Source organism: Lepisosteus oculatus, chromosome 12 (assembly GCF_040954835.1).
Source record: "Lepisosteus oculatus isolate fLepOcu1 chromosome 12, fLepOcu1.hap2, whole genome shotgun sequence".
Taxonomy (NCBI): Eukaryota; Metazoa; Chordata; class Actinopteri; order Semionotiformes; family Lepisosteidae; genus Lepisosteus; species Lepisosteus oculatus.
Genome location: NC_090707.1, coordinates 31260720 through 31278568, shown reverse-complemented (window position 1 = coordinate 31278568; position 17849 = coordinate 31260720). Strand labels below are relative to the sequence as shown.

General features: G+C 34.0%; 1 protein-coding gene across 6 annotated transcripts in view; it reads right to left on the bottom strand.

The window, feature by feature from the left end:
• Window positions 1–797: 797 nt before the first annotated feature.
• sh3bp4a (SH3-domain binding protein 4a) overlaps window positions 798–17849 on the bottom strand; it is a 50630-nt gene continuing 33578 nt past the window's right edge. For all 6 annotated transcript variants that reach the window (XM_069196430.1, XM_069196431.1, XM_015359419.2 and 3 more), the window contains 2 exons: window positions 2826–3014; window positions 798–2119 (listed from right to left, as the gene is read on the bottom strand). In XM_069196430.1, coding sequence (XP_069052531.1) covers window positions 1895–2119; window positions 2826–3014 — 414 coding nt within the window. In that variant the 3' untranslated portion in view covers window positions 798–1894. The remainder of the gene's footprint in view (window positions 2120–2825; window positions 3015–17849) is intronic.

Sequence of the window (17849 nt, the reverse complement as noted above, 5' to 3'; positions counted from 1 at the left end):
AGCGTTTTGTACTCATTTTAGCTCTTTTTTTTTTAGTAGTGATCAAAATCAGTTGTCAATTGATTTTTGAATTTGATATTTTGCTTTTTGTTCAAGATTAATGCTTCAGTATGGAATGCTGTTAAAGCAAACAAATTTATGTTAAAATGAGCTATTATACAGCCTTCGTATCAAGCTTTAATGCCTATTGCAATTAAACCCTTAGGATAAAAAAAGTTTTTTTCCATATAATTTCATCTCTCGACATTATTTAAATAATATATTTATTTCTCTTGTGAAAATGAAATGGGCACTTTGAATTCTAAAAGAATGTCTTTAATTTGCTGTACAATAAACTGCATTGCCATTTATATCACTTGTAGTGAATTCACTTATGGGGTTGATCAAACTCAATCAATTATTCCGAAGAATTCCCATCTGTGTACACCTCTCCATACCTTAGAAAAACTTTAGGTGCAACCTCTTTAGCCTGCCATTCTATAAAGATGTCTGTAAATGATGGACGGGCATTCTTAACTGGGAAAGCACAACAAATGAACCCTTTGTTATTTCAAGTGAGTACTCCTTGTCTAACATTTTTAAATGTAGATGTAAGACTAAATTAAGACAAAAAATGTGTTATTGTAGTAAATACCATAGAAGTGAAGAGTTCTGTATAGGCAAGTAAGCCAGTTCTCCCTTAATTTTTTGCACAAACATTTTTAATCTTGGCAAGCATGTATCATTTTAGATAGAAAATATTGACTTGCTTCTCTGTGCATTATTGTGATAAACAGGAAAGAACTATATACTAAAAATATTTCAAAATGTGCAGCCACTTTTTATTGAGTTTATGGAAAAGAAATACAATCCAAATTTACTGAAGATTTTCTTAAATGCTTTGAGCAAAAGCCAAAACAAATGAAACAGACATAATGACATCGCTGATTGTGTTCACAAGTATATACAAGATCAAATCTCTGAACATGTGGAATAAACCACTACCAGGTGAAGTTGTGATGCAGCAATGCCGTGAAAACATGTTTTAAATTAGGCCACCAGTATAAATGAATAAAACAAAACATAACAAAATGAATCTATGATACTAAAATACACTTAAAACCAGGTGTTAACATTTTTTACAAAGGGACTTAACAATATGCAGTAGTGAGATTCAATTTATAATATTGTTCTTTGCACAGTGTACAAAGCCTAGAAAAAAATCCAGAAACTTCAAATACAGGATTTATGCGGATACAAATGTATTTCTCCTTGACATTACTGGCTGACTTTATTTAAAAAGCAGGTAGCCTAAAAAAGGTTAAAAACCTTTATTTTCAAGAAGCTCCAGTACAAAATATACAAAAATGCAGTTGTAAAAAGCAGCCTGAAGTCATAGAAATAGAAGCACAAAAATAGCGATCTATGAAATGGACGTTCTTTTAATGAGAACTAGATAGGAGGCAGACAAAGTTGAGTGGAGGTTCTTGATTGGACAAAGAGCAATTTGGACTTTTATTGGTTTAGGTTAAGAAGAGCCAAATTATCATCCTCACTAGCCATTTCTGAACACCTGTTCCAAACACTTTTGTAATCAAAATACAGGATAGCAATTTCTGTAATAATAACTGTTGCACTAGTGTTTACATATATTGTTTTCCCAAACAAACCTCTACTCATTTGTTATGCAGATAATGTGAAAAGGTGTCATAAAGTGGTTAAAAGAAGACAAAAATGTGCCACTTAAAAAACAAGATTTAAACAATTACATTGACAACCATATTGATAATTAAAAAACAATATTTTGTTAAAAAATACTGAGACCACTTAATTTTTGGCTGGGATATCACAGGGCAAACTATGTCCACGATTCTCATGAGGGATCCAGTCTAACAGTGGGCAGGAGCGCAGGCATTTAAATAGCAAAGTCATCCTGAGTGGAAGGGCTGAAGGCTGAAGCCCTCAGTGTGTCCAGACAGTTGACAAGTATCAGCGTGCCTGTCAGGTGTTTCCAGCGCTTAGTGATTGGGTTCTTCATTTTGTCCAGTCCTAAGTGCAGCTCTTGGATCACATCGCGGTAACTGTCGCCAATCTGGGCCGCCCAGGTCAGCAGAAAATCATACGCCGGCTTCCACATTGCCTACGACAGAAATACAAGATTAATTTAGTGAGTGACTTGTAAGAAGCATTATCAATCAGTCAGGCACAGCTTGATATTGTTATTCAGAGATGCAGCGTTTTCTTCATTGAAAATGCATGGTCAATATTGAAAACTGTATAACCCCTTCAAACGGCAATGGAACAACAGTGCTTTATCATATTAATTTAGGGTATGAAATTGTGTAATCTTGAAGTAGATAAGTCGGGGAAACGAGAAAGACCCATTTTATTAAAATAAATGTGACAACAATGAGTCATAGGTTATTTCATATCTTGATAAGCAATGACTACTTTAAGTATTCGGTTTCTTAATATGTTGAATTACAATGCATATTCCCTCATTCCTTTATATAAAACCCTATAGTGTTTTAACATAACACATCCAAAAAGTAAATATTTTTTTAAAATATCTTAACACCTTCACAAAACTAAAGGAAATACTGTCACTAAAGAGTAAAGTTAAATTGGAAGTCTAGAATGTCAGTCAAAAAGGGCCTTTCCCTGAGTTTTTACTTCATAACATGGAAAATAAAAATATCTTGGAACTTTAAAAACAATGCTAATTTGCAACTGATTTATTTCAATATTTATATATAATTAAAATATGTTGTAGAAAAATATTTGGAGAGAAGTCTGAGCATATGTACGTACTATTTGCATACTATCATATATCCCTGTAGTCTTACCTCACTGTCCACCACTCCATTTTTGTCCCTGTGAGGAGCTTCGTAAGCATCCATTTGCTGTTTGGACACCTTTGCCAATTTCTCAGCTAGCTCCCTCCACCTGCCAGCTATTTCCACAGCAGTGGTGAGCAGCACAAAGTCCTGGATAAGCCTGGCAACCAGCCCCTGGCAGTCCATCTTCAGCAGGGCCTGAGGAACCAAAAGCACAGTGTTGACAAGTTGTACAAGGACCAAGTGTCACTTCAGAGATTCAACAGAACTGGGTGGAATTGTCCGATTCTCCTATATCAATTCTGTATCACTGACATGAGGCCAGGCTACTGAGACTTGCATGCATGTGTCATTTCATCTTTCATGTTTTGCTGCATGTGCGTAATCTTGGTCTGTGGTGATTTTAATATGCCTGTCTGGGATCTATATCTGAAGTGTCTTAACCAAGAAAGCCCTTTTCATTCTTTTACTACAACAAAGATTACAGTACATTTTGATATGGCTTTCACCTAGGCAGAATGACACAGAGCCTTGGCAATTAAATGTTACAGTATGAAAATTCAAAGTAATGTTTAGCAGTACACTGCTAAATAAATTAACAGAAAGGTTAAGTTAATCCAAACGTATCTGAAGCACAACTGGCAGATCTTGGAAAAGAAACCAGGCCTCTCCGGTTAAGAAAAAAAGATGAGCAAAAAGACTGAGTTACAAATAGACAGATATGTTAACTGCAGTGGAGGGCACATACTTTGCAAAGCCAATCTTCCTTCTGCACTCAATTATACTTGTTTTCTGTATTCAAATGTTACGGTGCCAGACGTGGTTTACAATTGCAACATCACTTATGCTACAAGTTTTTTGTGACAAGTATCCTTGTTATTTTCAAACATGATGATTCTCTAAGACAAATATTTGTCATCCATTCACAAATAAAGTATAGTGTGATGATGCTGGGTTGGAGCCAGTGTGTAAAGCACTGCCAGTTATATGGTGTGAGCCAGCAGAAGCTCTTGCGAATGAAGATCACAAGGTCAGAGATTGTATCCATTCATTTCTGACACAGTACCACACTGAAGAAGGCAGTGCCCTGGGCAACAGGCTGATTTGAAACATTACGGTTACAGGTCGGTGATAGCTTGGAATGTCTGGAATGGGAGACATGCCAGTGCAAGCAGAAATGGATGAGCAAGCTTCTCTTTACTTCAGGAAATTTGAAAACAAATGGGTTGCAGGAATGTCCTTGAAACAGGCATTGATGGCAGTCAGGTTATGACTGAGGAAACACAAACTATACCCTTTATTAAAATTATGATATATAACAACAATTGAATGGAAGTTTGATCAACTTCTATAAGCTGTTGTAAAGTGTGAAGATGTAACATTTTCAATATTGTTTTGCTTGTGAAGCTCTGCTTCAAAGTAACAAGACTATGCATGACTTTATGTTAGGTGTATTTACATCATTTTGATTATCGCAGCTTTTTAATACAAGGGTACAGCTTGTAAAACAAAGCTGCTATACTAACTGCTATAAAAATGTATTATATATTGGGACAGTGTATTTGTAATTGTACAGTAATAAAAAGCTTAATATCATGTTTTTAGAGCCCAGTAAATGTCACTGCCTAGTCATTTTTCAGGGAAGGAGGTTTCCTCAAGAAGAAATAAAAAAACTCTTATCCACCCTGCCACTATCATCCAGTTTTCTGCAAAATACTGAACATTTTAAATATTATTATTATATAATAATATTTAAATATTATTATTATAATATAATATTTAATATTATTATTATATAATAATATTTAAATAACTAAAATAATATTATTATTTATTAGAATCTTGTTTTCTGGATTTTAAACATGATTGTTTGAAGGATAAGTAATGTGTTGGGCACTTCAACAGAAATTATTTGTAAAGTTTCTAAGTATGAAAGGCAGTGGGGATGCAACAGACATTTCATTTGGTAAATTACTTTATACCAAAACATAGCTAAGGCTAACAAAATCACACCATATGAATTCAACCAGAGAGTCTCAGATTTAGAAAAATCCATTAAGGGACTTTTTAAAGGGGGAAACAAAGATAAACTTTGTTTATTTATTAATTGATTATACACAAATTCTTACTTTCAGTAAGATACAAGATATTTAATCAGAAACATCCTAATCTTGTATTTAACTAAGCACAAAACCCCTATTAAACAAAATATACATGCTTTCATTAAGAGACTATATACCTAAATCAAGAGAACGTATTATTTCATTGTTCATTTATTCATTAACAAAGTATTCACGGAAAAAATGTGATTACAAAATTGGTTCAAGTAATATACTTAAGCATAACTGCTGACCTTATCATCCTAAGAAATAAGAGCACAGACAGCTCATAAAACATATACCTGGTTTTCGCACATCATTAAAAAATGTAAAAGGTGCTCCCAAACTTTGCATAAATATACTAATTTGAATAAAATAAAAACAAAAGGTACTAAGCAAACAAAATGTTTACTTAAACAAAAGGTATTTTTTGATACATTAAAACAAACATTATACTCTATTAGACTGTTAACCACTTTAGTTAACTCTAGTTATCCTATATTATGCTACCATAAATACTACGAATTGGATAATGTGAGCAGGAGACTGAGGAGGTTAACAAGGCTAGGCTGCAGAGATGCCTTTGGAAGACAGTTCACACTCAGGTCACAAATAAAACCACGTTAAGCTTAGCCCTCCCAGGAAATCAGTTCTCATCTCTTAATCTCTGCATATTTTAAAATGCTATGCAATTCCTGTCAAAGAAATCTGGCAGCTCTAAACTCCAGTATTAGGTCAATGACTGATAAGCATATTGGCACTGCAATATAGCCAAATTCATAAAATATTCTAGTTGTTTACCTTTCAGAAAAGCTAATGCTTTCTTTAAAATAATACATTATTTAAGGGAGGAGCTGAATGCAGAGTCCAAGTTACGATATTTTTTACCCCACTTTCAAATGAGGAAAAACACTTGACCTACTGTATTCTGTAGCTGAAACTATATGTGCTCTTGCATTGTACCTAAGAGGTTATGGGTTGATATCCTAGGTGGAGCACTGTTGTCATACTTGTGACCAAGATATGTCATTTTCTTTAGTACCCAGCAGTATAACTTTGTGCAAATAAAAGTAATTTGGGATAAAAGCATCATCCAAATAAAGCTGTAACAGTGCTGAATTAAATACTACCATGTTGAACTCATGCACTTTTTTATATAGACATAAAAGACTATAAAATATATTTCAATTCCTTGGCTTAGAAAATGTTTAAATCCTTTAAAAGTTACAATATTAATAGGCCAAACCATACACATACACAGGTGATTTATGTACTACAACCACCTTGATTTATTCTCAGACTAATGTATTATATAATCTTTCAAGAAATGAACTGTGCTATACCTTGGGGAGCTGAGCAGAAGCCTTGCAACACACCTCCTTTAATGTCCCAAAATGGTGCTTTGTTTCATTAATAACAATGTACAGGAAACATCTGTTAAGTTGCACTTTTCCATATTGTGAAAAACACCCTCCCCCCAACAAATTTGACAATACTTTCCCAGTGGTTGACTTTGAAGGGATTCTGGGATTTCTCTTAAGAAAATTCCCTTATTATACCCAAATATCATTTAATCAATAACTTGTAACAAAATAAGAAATGCTACATAAGGTTTTGCAGTCATTTTGTAGCAGTCACACAACATATGCTACAAACTCTTAATAGCTAAATTGTATCCACAGTAATGACATTAAATGGCATAACAGGAAACAATAACACCATGCAGTATTCTGTGGCACTTCAGCATGCCCAGTTTTATTTGCGACCTGAGTGTGAACCGTCTTCTAAATGCATCTCTGCAGTCTAACGTTATGAGCAGAAGGATGAAGTTAACATTATCCAAGTCTGATGATGTGGTATAATGTAGGATAACTAGATTTAACTCAAATTGTTAACAGTCTCCTGAGTATAATGTTTGTTTCCATGTGAGTACAAATTAATACCTGCTGTTTATTTAATTCAAATTAGTATTTGTAGTATGAGGTGTCAGGTATGTTTTTAAATGCTGTCAATGCTTTCATTTCTAAAGATTTAGAAAGTTTTTTGTTTGCTACTCAAGCATGCACACACCAGTTATCACTCATTTAAGTTCTCAAATCGACAATTCTATAAATAAACTAAACAATGGAACAGGAAAGTATAAATGCAAAAGTGGTTGTAATATACTGTACTTCACATAAAACCAGATGATCATAATACCTCTTAAAATACTTGTACAGCTTTCTAGCTATTGTAGACCACACAACAGTACATGGATGCTGTGTGTGCATTTCAGATTTAAATTCTTTATTTTAATAATCTGCTTTATTCAAGAAGGTTACACAACAGCTTTTGTTTAGAGTTGCCACCTCTCTCTCCCAAGTGAAATAAGCTTACAAATCCACCAGGGAAAATAAAGGAAAAAAATTAATTTAACATACCTCTGGTTGCCAGGAGCAACATTAAAAACCCTACCTTTTGTTTGAAGCCTAAGTTTTGGAGTAGAATAAATGCACCTCTAGAGAGAGCTGCTTTTATTTATTATTCAGTTTAATTGCATACTATGAGATGCCATTTTCTATTGCTCGACATGAGATGGCAGCTTTAATAATAATATTTGTGTTTGAATCTCCTTCACACATTTAAAACAGTGTCACAACAAAGATTATATGTAGGTTTGTTCTTTACTTTTTTGACACCGTGTAGTAAAGAAAGCCAGCTCTGAGTCAATGAGCAAACATATACATAGTATATATTTCTGCAGTGATATAGAAACCTAAAATCGTGAACATACAAATAAAAACAAAAGCATTTCTATTTCTTTTGAGATATTACAATGAGCTCAAAAAAGAAAAATATAATCAAATTAATAATATATGCTGCCTTGCAGAAGTATTCTTCCCCTTCCAAAAGTGATCCAGTGATGTAGAATTACAAAAGATAGACATGTAGAAGATGTGTAGACACATTTTTTCAAGTGAAAATTTACAATTAAAACCTGAATGCTCAAAACATGAACACATGCATGGGAAAAAAAATAATTATCAGACAAAACTGCAAAGAAAAATAAAACCCTATGATGTTTATTGCAAGTAAACATCTTAGTAATCACCTAGTTGCTATGAAAAACCTAAATTAGTTGAGGTACACAAAAAGTTACATTGTCACATAGTTATTTGCCCTCTGCTTGTGTGCAATAATAATGGTTTACAAGGTATTACAAGGTAAAATCTCATCTGTAGGGAGTGGAAGCTTTCTGAGATTGGTGGGGGGAAAATGGATCAAGCAAAGTTCATTCAGTTTGCCAAAGCAGATACATAAACCTAAAACTAGGACGACATTCACCATAAGTCAGGAAATTTACCTCTCAGCAAGTAAATGACCCAAAGCACATAGCTAAAACTACAATGGAGTGACCACCATCTTGACACATACTGATACAAGCTTACAAAGAAGAATCAACCCAGTGTGCAAGGTTGGCAGATACATATTTCAAAGGATTTGTAGCTGTCAAGTATGCTTCCAAGTATTGAATGCAGGGGATGAATACCTATGCTATCAAAACATTTTAAACAAATCCCATTTGGAAGGAAACAGAGTACATTGCAGTTATGATCCAAATTAATTTAGACTTTACATGTTCTGTGCAAGAAAAACACAGCAGTACCTTGACAACAAAGTGCATAGGTGTTATACCACTGAATTATAAGAAAATAACGCGAATGTGGTTTGTGTTTCCTTTTCTTAATATCTTCCAGTATTTATGTATGAATTACTGTACTGAATCTGAAGACACTCATTGCTGTTACTTATGTCTGAAAGAGGAAATATCACAGGGTTTCTGCAGTTGTCAATCTGAACCACGTGGGGCCTTGCTAATGACCTCAAAGTGCCGAGTCAGGCTTCTCATTATTGCTGTCAAAAAGACTAAAAATAAATTCTGCATGGTTGCCTTTCTGTGTAGGCCACATTTTTGCCATCTGTCACAGCTGACAGATAAGTCTGAGAATGAATTCTCCCAGAGAAAGGAGAACTGTAGTAACAATGTGACCTGCATTCTCCAAAATATAAAAATGCCTCCAGCCAACTAGAACAGCATTTGTTGTATAATCGATGTAGTATCAGAATGTCACAACTGAATTCATCAAACTTTATAGGAACTTGCCTTGTACTATGTATCAGAACAACTTACTAAAATTAAAATTCCAAGGTTTTCGGAAGGCTATAGTAGAACATGCTAATAACGGATTATAATACGACTCAATACATTTTGTGCATTCTTATGCAAAAGTGTATTCAGACACATTATCTGTCTCTGAACACCAGCCATCCATCATCATCAGTCTTGACCTACTGCATATGATGTGCAGAAAGGATTGGGGATTAAGGTGCTTATTTACTTAACAGATAACCAGGTTTCCCTGACCCAATAGTCTTTATAAATATAATAACTCGAAGGTGATTTACACAACAGACACCCATACAAAAGGGGAGTAGAATATGGTCTCTGGGCCTGTAACTAGAAGGATTTAGGGACATATTCTGAACTGGGGATGCTGTTGTATCCTCGGGGAAAGTAGTGCACTTAAAATTGATCCACTGAAGTGTCCAGCTGTATAAATGGACAAAAATATAATTTGCTATGGACAAAGCTAAATAAACTGGTATGATTAAACTTCAGTCTGTCATTTTTCTATGGAACATAAACATAGTATATCTTTTGTGATAAATTTAAGTGATTGGTTTATAAACCAAGAGTCATGAAGAGACATGTTTTTTAATGTAAAAAACAATTGTCCATACTCTACATATAGGCCACTACCGTTTCTAATTTAAATTCAGAAGGTCAAAAACATTAATGGTGTGGGTTGTCAAAAAGAAAGTTCTGAGATTCACTTAGATTCATGAGAGCAAAAGCTCTAACCAGGTTAGAGCTCTAAACTTTTAACATTACAAATTATAGGGACAGTTTAATATTTTAGAAATATCTCTCAGTTAAAACCAAAACATATAAACATCAAAATATCCAAACATTTGGTAAAAAATGTTTTGTATAAATGATTATGTTGCCTCAAATGTTCAAGTAATGCAAGTCCAAATCACATTTTCATTGATAACCTTTCAAAATTTGAAGTCTATAAAATAAGTACCCAGTAAAGGTTTTTGGTTAGAATGCAGTTAAAGCCCTGTAGTGCTGTGATCAATGGTTGGAGCTGTCATTAAGTGACTGTAACCTGGATTAACCTAGTAGTTGCAGCGAGTTTGAGTTGGTCAGGGATTCCTTGGCTTGGAAAATAACATTCCCAGAATCTATAGTGCATCCTTATGCTATAAATGATTTCATCAAGAAAAATACTAGTCTGCCATTCTATGCTTACTCTACTACAGCTTGCAGTGTGTCAAGTGATCAATAGATGGGCATGTTGAAGGACTACAAGAACAGGTCCTCTCTCTTCCTGTGCAGGACAGGGGACAGGTCAGTAAACAGAGCTGATTCATAACTGGAGATGTGTTATGAATAATGGCCAAACTGTTTGAAAAGAATGCATAATTTGAATTAAAGAATGAAAATTACCATGGCAACACATGTGACAATGTTAAATTATTCCCTGATATCTGTAAATGTACTGTTTGATATTCAAGAGACAGTTCTGGGGCCACTTAAGTCATGCAATGGGACCTTGGCTACCTACCTTTCCTGTTAATTCTTTTAACCAATAATAAGCAAACACTTAAGTCTATCATAATAAAAATCCTGTAAGTATAAAAAAATACTACAGTTACTCATAGTTCCTTAAATAGCTTGAGCAATTCTTAGCTCAGTGTTAACCAGCTGTCTTGATTTCACGTTTTTCACCACAGAACTGCTATTATAACTGCCAAGTTTTGTATGGTATACTATGTGTTTGATGTAGCATTTTTAACATTTTGTCTCCTCTAGAAGGCAATAAAATCATAGTAAAGTGCTAAGCTAGTAATAAGGTTAGTTTTTAAACAACCATGAATTTTAGTGATAATACCTCATTAAAAATTTCCTCCTTCAACATAAAAAAACATGCACTTGCCATGAATCAGCGTCACAGAGCAACTGAAAGATCATCAATTGTCTTGCCAATAGAAACTGCTCAGATTTTACTTCATTAGTGCTACTTCAGAGTTTCTGTCACTTCACCTTTTCTGTTTCCTGTAGATTTTTGAATATTTTTCACAGCCATAAGCACAAAATTTTGATTTTATTACCAGTTCTTCCACGTGATATGCTAATAAATATGGATCAGCTGAATCCTTTAAATTAATAAATGTAAAAACTATGTATAAATAAATGCTCATATTAAATGCAATGGAGTCACTGCAGCCGAAGTTACAAGCTAAGTTCAATGTCTTATTTAGATCCGTGTTACAGTGGCATTTTATTTGAGCTATTATTTATTGTATTCTGTTTAGATTGCTCTTATCTATGATGAAGCTGAAGACCGTTTGAAATATTCCACCTCAACTGAAATAGATGTCAAAGTGACCTCTCTGGCCACTCATAAATGGAAAAGAGAAAAACAGAAGTGAAAGCTCCTTGCTTTTGTATGAGGGGACACCTATGAGGTAAATTGGATTTTATATTAGCAATAAATTTCACAGCATTCAGAACCTCTGCAAATGCTCCTGTGATAAATCTATAGGCTTATACAACTAACCCTATATGTCAAATATATATTCTTAATTCTTCTGAATTTAAAGATAATAACTACCTCCTCTAAAACAGCAAGGGGCCAAAAGAAAATGAAGTTAATCTAAAAAGATATCTCAAGCATTATCAAAGAACACAACTACAGCAGACTAAAGTCAATTTGGTAGAGGACTAACTGGCCCTGAGAATATATTTTTGACAAAATACACTGCATACGACATCTCATGAAACCTCAAAATGGACTAAACTGTCGATTCATCATTGTAAGCTTTGCAGCGTTTGCTTCACGTGCTAATTTTTCATCACTAGTGATTGTTTAGTAAGCCATTTTCAGACAACGTAAGAAGTTGTAAATGAACTTAGGTAAAAATGCAGGCTGAATAAATGACAGTCACTGATGTCCAGATTTATGTTTTACTTGAATTTTCAATGCTCTCCCAGGAACAAGCGCAGGTTATGTGCATAATCAAACGTTCTTTCCTTTTAGCAATACCAGGATTAAATGTTCTCAATTTGCTTTCTTTGTGTTGAGCAGACTGAAGAGGCATTCCAGGCAATATTCAAGTACATCAAACAATTAATAAATGAGATGCAATGGTGTACCAGTCATAAATCAAACAGCTACCATGGTGCTAAAATACAATTCTAAACATACCCTTTGCTGTCATACACGAGTATGAAGTTCTTTACCTAAAGGGCAGTCAGTCAGAAGCAATAACCTTTTAAAGTAAAACAACTCTAATTCATATTTATGTTTTCACTCTCATAGTTTGGTTTAGCTGATCTGTGTGGTATAGGTTATTTTTGTTGCCTTTTACATTTTTTTAAATACACTTTGTACACTTACCATTACTGTCTTGTGTATATATTAGAATGCCATGTATAGTTAGGCTACAAATTGACATAAATTATAAGAAATTCTCCACTGATTTTTATAACTGTCTTGTAAATGCTGGGTTTCCATCTATCTCTTATGTTAGCTCTCAGGTCTTATTTATGCATTCATCAGATTCTATTTTAAAAGTAATAGCCGATATTATTTTCTAAAAAAATAAGGAATTCACTACAAGAGCGCAAGTTACTATTGCATTACAGTAAGAATTGAAACATAGCTTGGGGAACAATTATTCAAAATTAAATTACACACATTTTTTTTAAAAAATAGAAGGGGTGGTTGTGTAAGACTATATGTGAGACATAACCTGAAAGTTAAAGAATTGAAGCAAAAGTGCACAGGAATTTTACAATCTATATGGATTAACATGGGAAACTAAGGGCTAGATTCTAAGGGCTTAACAACAGGTGTATGCTGAAGACCACCTGATGCAGAAAGTAAGCAGCTTACTGTATGAGATCAGGAAGATATGTAGCAGAGGAGACACTATAGTATTAGAAGATTTCAATTTTCCACAGACTCGTAAATTGTGGTGAGGAACAAAGAAGCTAAAACTGACATGGTCAAAACAGTCAAGGACTGTAAAATATAAGTCACTTACATTAATGTACAAATATGTATGATTCAAACCTTTTTTTCCTATTTCTTATATTAGGATTTGTTTAAATCTCCAATTAATTTAAATTTAATCTCCCACCTTTTGAAAAAAAAGTTTATGAATTTTGTCATTTATAGGAACTGGGCGAGATGGAATTATGCAAATCTAAAACTACAGATGGACAGTAATTGCATATTTGAAAAGTTTTTAAATGAAGTGTAAAGTGTAACGTTTGATCGAATAGGCCACAGTACGCAATACATGTTCCTTCAACAAAAATGAATGAACTATTACAAAAATGAAAAAAAAACATAGTCCATTCAAAAATGGATGTACAGTGATTCTACCAAATCACAGGACTAAGAGTCATTAACATGGACAAACTCATAATCTGTTTAATCCTTTTGTGCAAATACTGTATATACTGTACATAATACACTTTAAGTCAAAAACAGCTTTTCGAAAACAAACAAAAGATTCAGCATTGAAGAAAAAAATAACTCAGTAGCATCGAAGAAATGGGTATTTCCATGTGATATGTATGCAATTTTAGGCTGAAGTAAATAGGAACTGGTAAAAAATAAATGTATTGGTGATATGCACTTGATTCAGAAATCCAGCTTTTAATAATAAGTGTTACATTCACACAGTATCGGTGCAGTACAATACTAAAGTGCTTCAGCTTTAGAGAACCTGCTATTAATTGTTCTAGAATACAATATTTGTTAATGATTCACAAAGCACATTCTGAATAGTACTGCTTTGGACACCAGTGTAATTTAACAAACATGTTCAGCATTTACCTCTGCTGTAGAAATCTGACTAAGCCTAGATGCCTGAGGGTCGAAGTGAGTGATAAGATAAGCCTCTTTCATCTGCGACATCACAACATCACATCACTTTCAAGAACCGCTTATCCAATTCAGGGTCACTGTGTCCTGCAGCCTATCCCAGGAAGCATTGGGGGCACGACTGGATGCACCCTGGACAGGGCACCAGTCCAACAGACACAAACACGCACACATTCAGATTAGGGCCAATTTTTACAGAAAATATAATTCTGACCCACTTCATGGAACTTTCAGTATTTATAACCATCCTCATTCTTTTAAAATTACACAAGTTCATTAAAAGGAACAGTGTGTATGAACCAAGCTTATATTTTTATGTTATTCGATTACAGAAAATCTCCAATGTAAAGCTAGAATTTAAATCTGTTAGTTTAGGGAGATAGCTTTTTGAACACTGATGAACGTGGTTCCTTTTGTGTATCTGATGCCACAGAAATTTGTTGATGAGCTTTCAAGATTATGTTACTAATTATCATTAATTAGCAAAGGGTGAAGTGACAGACCAGATTATGTTAATACATCAAAGGTACAGAAAAGGCAAGGTCAAACTAGAATCATATACAATATCCTGTGCATATTAAACCATTTCTTGCATAAATAAAGACTTACATAAAAATGCACAAGCTGAACTAATGGAAATCAGCTAGTCATGGTCATTACTGACAACAAGGGACAAATATCATCACCGTGCATCATGTCTGCTTCTCTGTTCTTCGTTTCTATCTAGTTATGTTCCCTTATAACTGAGCATTAAGGCAAAACTAGATTTTCAAGAGTTAACTTAATGTACTCCAGTCCACTTAAATTACTGTATATATCATCACTGACTGATGTTACTGTCCAGTTGTTAGTGGTATTCTAAAAATTGAATAAATGTTAAACAATTGATCCACAGGGAATGGTGAAATGGGTAACACATCAATTCTGATCCAATTCTGAATATGAATATTAATACTGTGTAATAAGAAATTAGGTGATTTTTGCATAGTCAGGATAATTGTGTTTACAGTTAATGTTTTCTTTGTGTCTCTTGTTTCATTCATGATGCCTTTTTGTACCTTTTGTACAGAGAATCGCATGATTATAGATCAATAACTGGAAAAAAATAAAGTTTATATCGAAGGAGGGAGATCCCTAAAGCACATTTCTTTATGCTTGATATTGCAAAATTTGGTATTTATTTCAATCATCACGAAGATTATACTTTTTAAAAACTAAATTCCAAATGTTAATTCCATTTTTTTTAAATGTGGGTAAAAGTTCAGGAGTGGAACTCAGGACTTGAATTATACATCCATTTGTTGCCCCAAAACAGCATCTGCCTGTTTTTCCTTTGCTTTTTCAAAAGTAGGACTAGGCACCAATAACACACCAATTTCAAAGGGCACAGGGAGTGATCAGCCAATTTTTACTCAGTCCATTTACATGAAGCTGGGATACAAACAATGGCAAATATCAATTAGCAAAGAAAAAGGTTATCACAAGGTAATCAAAACAACAGACAGCTGTGAGGACAAATCTTTAAAAGCACGGGTAGGAAAATCCTCATCACGGGTATCAGTTTTTATAGATAAACTTCAGTCTGAGCAGAAATGCAGCTGAAAAACACACTTTAATTAGTTCAATTAAACCATTAAGGGTAGAATGAAAACTGGAAACAAACACAGTATTTCAATATTTTCCATTACTGCTCTGTTCTGGGAACTTACAGAGTTCCTTTATTTAATTCAAATACTGTAAATGTTAAACTATAAAGCCTTTTCGTGTGATTTTATTCATTACCCATCCAGATATGGCTTAGTGTTCTAAAAATATTTATTTACAGCCCGTTTTTCCTAATACACGATTGCCTTTGAGCCCCTTGTCCAGGTCATTTTTCATCTCACACCTTTTTGGATGGCTTTTATCAGCTATTTATTACATCAACAATTTTATTTTAAACCATAGGGATTTTCTATGAAAAGGTAATTTGTAGATGTTCCTCTATTTGTGCCAAAGACACAAGACACTAAACAAAAGGACCAGTAATTAATATTTGGAAATATTTCAGATTTTTTTCCAGTGGTTGTCGGCTGTAGGATTCCTTTTAGTAGAAATTGTAGAATGCCATAACTTTAACTTTAAATCAATTTGCCCTTACTTAATGCACAACCTTTAGAAAACAAGGGCAGTGCCTTTAGGAAATTTGGGGTGGAATTCTATAAAAAGAAAACCCATAATCTGAACCTTTTAAATTAATTCAGCATGAAGGCCCGACAAAAATCAATCTGATTAATTTTATATATGCCTAGTCACTGAGTAAATCACATAATACAAACCCCACTGACTTCATCAGAACTGATAAAAAGTGGTAATGTTGCAATTTGCTAGATCTGAATCCTCACTGTTCAAGACAAAAACAATACACTCATTTTCTGCTTTTATCTGTCCATATATGTAGTAATGATAACCGATCTAGAGTAATGGCAACAGATCTAAAGGCTACCTGATCATCAATCTGTTAAGAAAAGCCAGTTATTTCAAGTGACGGTTGTGTCCACCCCTGAACTTTAAACGGATACACAAGGGACAAGGCAGGACTACATGCTGAATAAACTGCTAATCAATCACAGAAAATGTATGCACAAGCACAGGGACAAATTAGAGACACAGAGTAAACTAGCCAGCGAATCTTTGGAAGGTGGGTGGTATCTCCACAGAGATAACCCAGACAAACTGCTACAGACTCCCCACAGAATATATCCAGGTCCAGAATGTAACCCAGGACTAGCTGTGATGATTCCACTACACTGCCCATTAAATAATTATGTGTCCATTATACATTTAAATGCAGCTATAATCTCTGCTAGCACCTGTGAGAGTTAAATGACTATACAAAACAAAAAAATCCTATTCACTTTTGGGCTTTAAAAAGTTAATGTTTATTTAATAGCACATGCAATATAACTTCACATAAATTAAAGGACTGTGTTTAATTCCATACAAGCAAATGCATCTGGTCTGTGCCTAAACAGGTCTTACCTAAATTATATTTCTCCCACACCAATACAACTTTAAAATCTATAAATACTTGTAACCACTCTGTTTATAACTTGAATTAAATTATAGCTTTCATAAACTGCACTAGTTTTCTTGTGGGGTATTTTTTACTCAGTGATCATACATGTTCTGCTCTATGTATTTCTGTGCTTCAGTACAGAATGTCACATCATTTTTTAAATGGACATTCACCTTTTAAAAACACAAGTCACTTATTTTATATTACCTGAGAAATGTAATATAACAACACATTTTAAAAATATATATAATTGCTAGTTGTGTTTTTAAAACCCCGTAATTTTGAGTGCCAACTGTTAATCAGGTCAACTCACCATAGCAACCTTATCATCAGTTCTGGATAGAAACAACATACAAAAATCCTCTAAAATGTACACTGTAGTCTTCAGGGGTCACAGTGTAATGACATATTCAGCAAACACTCACTAACGTAAGATCCCACCCAATACTAGCACTCTAGGACAATTGTGAGGTGCCCCATGTGGTATATATCAACCAGACAATGACACAGTGTAGATCTGAACCAGTGATCCCAGGACTATAAGGCACTGTCAACTCTAAGTGGAGGCTGTACATTGGATCCTAAGATTAATTCAGAAAAAAATGAAACATCTGTAGTGATAAAATCTAAACGTTAATTGAATGTCCTATGTTAAACCATGTGTACATCTATTTTTTCCCTGTTTTAAAATTCCGAAGTGCAATAAAACAGACATTTAACTGAAAGGAATTGGTAATATAAACAGCTGTAGCTGAGAGGAAAAGAGGGTCGCAGCAGAAAGAGTAAAAAAATACTCGTGTGCCTTGGTAATGCTGGACAAAATAGTTTTCTACAAATCAAACCAAAAGGTTATTTAATAGCTTTAATGTTG